We start from the raw sequence: 4,555 nt of genomic DNA on the forward strand, positions 1-4,555 counted from the left end.
TATTTTTGACTTATTTGATATAATGGTTATGAATTAAATTATTGAATCTAAAATTTTAGATATTTGATTGATCCAACCTAAACAAAAAACAAAAAATAATCCATTTTGGGTGAGAATGCTCTTTAAAAAAAAAAATCAGTGTTGGAGATTCTGCTTTGTTTGTTTATGAAAGAGACAAGGCGTTAATGACAGATTGGAGTGTGATATGCACAATCATCAAAGGGTGATTGAAGCCCACAAGGGGCAAAAAGAGATAGCAAGTGGGCCATTCCAGTTTTTCTGGGGAGGAGCCTCTGGCTCAGCTACCCTACTGCCACCATAATCTTACAATAATAGAGTCACTGAAAACAGCCTTTTTGATTTGACTATACAGTGCCTCAAACAGACACCCCTTGGTATCAGAATCAATCCAACTACACTTTGGCTTCATCCTCAACCCCCTGTTCATTTCTTGTATACATCTCATCTCATGTCAATTATTAAGCCATGGTGGACCCTTTTGCTGCCTTTAATACTACTGCATAAAACAGAATCATATGGCTGGGACTGAGATATAGATGATGAAAATTTGTAAATGCAAGAAGACAGAAAATCTCAGCTGACATATAAGGAGATGATATGTTTACTTAGGACAGAGGAGGAGGATGGATTTGCTTTGGCAGAAAAATCTATGGTACCAAGTGGGTAGGCCACTGCTAAGTTAACTGTCTTTGTGTATGTCTCTTTTATAATACAAGCAACCATGGAATAAAATAAGATTGGGACCCGTCATAGACAATTGGTCCCATTGACATCAAAATGAAAGCAATATCAGATGGCACTCACCATCTCAATTCAGCTCCCAGGTACTTATTATATCAACAAAACTATGCATTAACTAGCTTATTTGTCAAGACAGAACAAGGGCATTGTTGGATTTTAGAGCGCATTGTTAAGGCCTAAGGGCACAAGTGAAACAAGCCACACAAATGAACAAATGGCATATATATAAATATATATATATTACTAGCTGGGAAATTCCGGGTTTACCGGATCCTGTCCTTCGAGACTCTGCCAAAACTTGAGAAAGAGAGAGGTGGGATCCAAAGTTTTCTTCTTCTTTACTTCAACCTACTTTTAATTACATTTATTCAATATTCATGAACAACCCATTAGTTCTTTTACTTTGAATTAACATCTTATAGATTAAAATACAGAAAAGTGGAATCTAAAACTCACTAGTTACTAACAAAGAGAATACCAATATAAAAATGGAAAGAAGCTTCTTTAATTCATGCAATACATCTAAAATGGGTCCCCATCCATCTATATCCTTCATCCTTCCCAATTTTTTTTTTTTTTCCTTTTCTTTTTTGCTTTATAGAAAGTAGAAGAAAGATGTTTTAGAGGGAAAATAAGAAAGAAGATATCAGCAAAATAGGTGTTAAAAATAATAAAAATATTGATAGTAATAATAATTATAAAGCAAACTGCTAATACAGTTACCTAAAAATACACACAGTGATAATGTTGAAGAAGCCTATTGGCTTCTCTAAGACCACTAAAATAGGCACCATGAGTTGTAGAATAATGAGTTCTATGAGTGGCCTCTCCTGCAAAGAGTATTTGAAGTGGAGGAACAATAGCAGTAGACTCACAGCTGCTGCTAATTTCTGGCAATGGCTTTGCCATGATATCAAAATCTTCACCACTTGAGCCAACTGCAACGTAGCTATATGATCCAAGGAACAAAGGGTCATTGCCCCATTTAGTGCTTAAAACTTTTGTGAATTTCACTTCACTGCTTTCCACATGGTTCACATTATTATTCCCATTGCATAATTGATGGGAATTGGATTCCTCTTTCTTGTGGGGTTGTGACAGGAAGCTGGAGATTATTGTTGAAACTCCATCAATGATCTCTTCATCACTCAGTGATTCAAGCTCAAGAGCTTCTTCCCCTGCAAACCAAGATAGTAACACACTTGATTTCTTGTAAATTGGACACAGAGAAGCCGTCCTTCTCATCCACCAAGGGATCTTTTCATTCCTCAGCTCATAGTCTGATCTATGAAAAGCCATATGCAGGAATGGGAAGTTGCTGCTGCCTTTGCTGAAAATATCACATTCATTTGATGGACTCACCTGTAGAAACAGCTTGTTAACAACACCATAACCCAGTCTTGATATTGCCTCAGTCTTAAAAGATGGAAGAGGAGGGTTGAACTTGAACATGCTTGAATCTTGCCGAATTCCAGCTTTTAGTACCCCCAATGAAACTGTGACAATAACATGATCGGCTAGCATTGTGGATCCATCAGAGAAATGCAGTTTTACAGGCCTTAAAGTGTAGCCATTTTCCATCTGTCTTGACTTGTATCCTTCTGGTTGCCACTCGATGGTTGAAACTTTTCGGCCTAAATGGATCAAACCTGGAGGAAGAACAGAAGCTAGATGTCTGATTATGCTCATGTATCCTTTAGCAATGGTGATTTCTTCATCTGGGAACATTTGATACTCTCTTTCTGCATTGAAATCTAGAGTGAACAAATCACCAGCAGAAGTATAAGTCCTCTGGGTGTTTTCATGCATTGCAAAAACAGCTTCTTCAAGCAACTTTCTGCTCCAACTACCATCACCTTTCACCTCCTCTTGATCTTTAACAGAATCCCAATAAGAATTAAGGCCTTGTCTAAGAAAAGAACCAACACTAAGCTCACTAGGCTTACCATTGCTAGTACAAAGTTTGAAAGCTTTAACAGCAAGATTGTAGAAGTCATTTTTCTCACAGGTTGAAGGTTCATTGAGCTTGCCTTGAGCAAAATCCATCAGGCTATCAAAAAGCTTGGATACAGGGTCAACAATGGATGGATTAAGAACAAAACCTCCTTCAGCCATGGTCTTTGTTTCCGTGGAGAAGCCATCCATGCATTCCCAAGGCTGTTGAGACTCAAGTGAATGGATTTCTTGGGAAATTTTATAAATTGGGCTGCCTCCAATGCCATGGATCCAAGTAGCACCCATCTCAATTCTGTCACCACCAAACTCTGAAGTGTTAATTCTGCCACCAATTCTTGTTCCACCTTCAACAACACAAAGCTCAAACAACTCTTTTGAGCTTTCACAAGTGTAGAGTTTATTAGCAGCAGTAAGACCAGCCATCCCTGCTCCAATAATCACAATTCTTGGCTTCTTCGCCATTATTGATGCTACAAAAAGTACAGAAAATGCAAAGAAACAGGAAAAAAACTTAAATAGGGAGAGGAAGAATACAAAGAAGTGTGAGATGAGTGAAGCTGAGTTACTAATAAGGAATTTATAACAAGAAGTATTTGTGTGAGGCTTCTTCAGACTCTCCTTTTACATAATTTATTTATATAGCTCACAGCAGCAAAGGCTTAGGCCATTAAAAATAATAAATAAAAACCATCTACTGGTCTTTCTCAGTGAGAAGAAATGCCATTTCCATTTATATTGACAAAAAAATCAATCAGTGTGAAGCTAAGTAATTAATGGCAAAAAAAAAGAAAAAGGTGAAGAAATGCAGCAAAAAACATGGTGTACAGAGGAGGAGAATAAAAGGTTGATAGTGCCTTTCACCAACCTCACATGTAAATTAAGTTAAAGACGGCCCACCAACCCAGCAGTTCATTTCATTGGTATTCATCAGCTGCTCGCCGTTTGATCATCATGACTTAATCATAAACCACTTTGCTTCTTGTTTTCATTTTCTCGCAAATCCCAGTTGCTTATTCTTCAGTCAACCAGTTTCACATCTGCACAAGCATCTTTCTAATTTTTTGAAGATGCCCACAGCATGGCATAATTATTAATAATTCCTCATTGCACTCTGGGTTTAACTTCACTGTTTGACTTTACATATTAATTTACAATTGCAATTATCATTACTGACCTATGAAGCACCTAAATGCACTCTGTTTTAAAACTTTTCATATTTCATAACGTCCCGAAATTAGTATGAAACATTTCGAGGAGAAAAGGGTATTTTGGGAATATAAAAAAAATTGAAATGCATTTGTGTTTTTTTCTCTTAATTTTTAATCGATTTTATATTTCACTCTCTTTCACAATTTTAAATTTTAACTTTGGTCTCGTTTTTTCTTCTCTCCAACATTGAAAACTTCTTATCTTTCCGACATGTTAAAAAACATCATTTTTTCATCTCTAACTTCTCTAACTATTGATAAACGTTTGAAATATCACTTGATACATCAAATTGATTAAATACATATCTTATTATAATTAAAAAAAAAGATCGTATTTCACTAATTTTTTAAAAGAAATACATATTACCACGCTTTTTTAAATTTGATATTTATTAAAAAAAAACTTTTCCATTTTTCATATTTCCATTTTTGTGCTATTAATTAGTGTATTTAGGAAAGATTTATATATAGCAAAATTTTTTACCATACCCAAAGCCAAACAGCCACCTAAATCTTTATTAAAGGTGGTGCAGATTTGTGAATGTGATATGTAATATTAAATTGAAAAGGAAGTTTCATATATTTCTCACGTAAGTGAGAGATTGACAATCACAGTCAACTTCATGAAC

The 4,555-nt window shown here is 35.6% G+C and overlaps 1 protein-coding gene across 1 annotated transcript; it reads right to left on the bottom strand.

The window, feature by feature from the left end:
- Positions 1–1,423: 1,423 nt before the first annotated feature.
- LOC123195004 (probable polyamine oxidase 5) lies at positions 1,424–3,709 on the bottom strand. Its single transcript, XM_044608551.1, has 2 exons — positions 3,584–3,709; positions 1,424–3,188 (listed from the first exon to the last, which is right to left on the bottom strand). The coding sequence occupies exon 2, from the start codon at positions 3,178–3,180 to the stop codon at positions 1,486–1,488; it is 1,695 nt and encodes a 564-aa protein (XP_044464486.1). The 5' UTR covers positions 3,181–3,188; positions 3,584–3,709; the 3' UTR covers positions 1,424–1,485.
- Between the last annotated feature and the right edge of the window lie 846 nt (positions 3,710–4,555).

Source organism: Mangifera indica, chromosome 13 (assembly GCF_011075055.1).
Source record: "Mangifera indica cultivar Alphonso chromosome 13, CATAS_Mindica_2.1, whole genome shotgun sequence".
Taxonomy (NCBI): domain Eukaryota; kingdom Viridiplantae; phylum Streptophyta; class Magnoliopsida; order Sapindales; family Anacardiaceae; genus Mangifera; species Mangifera indica.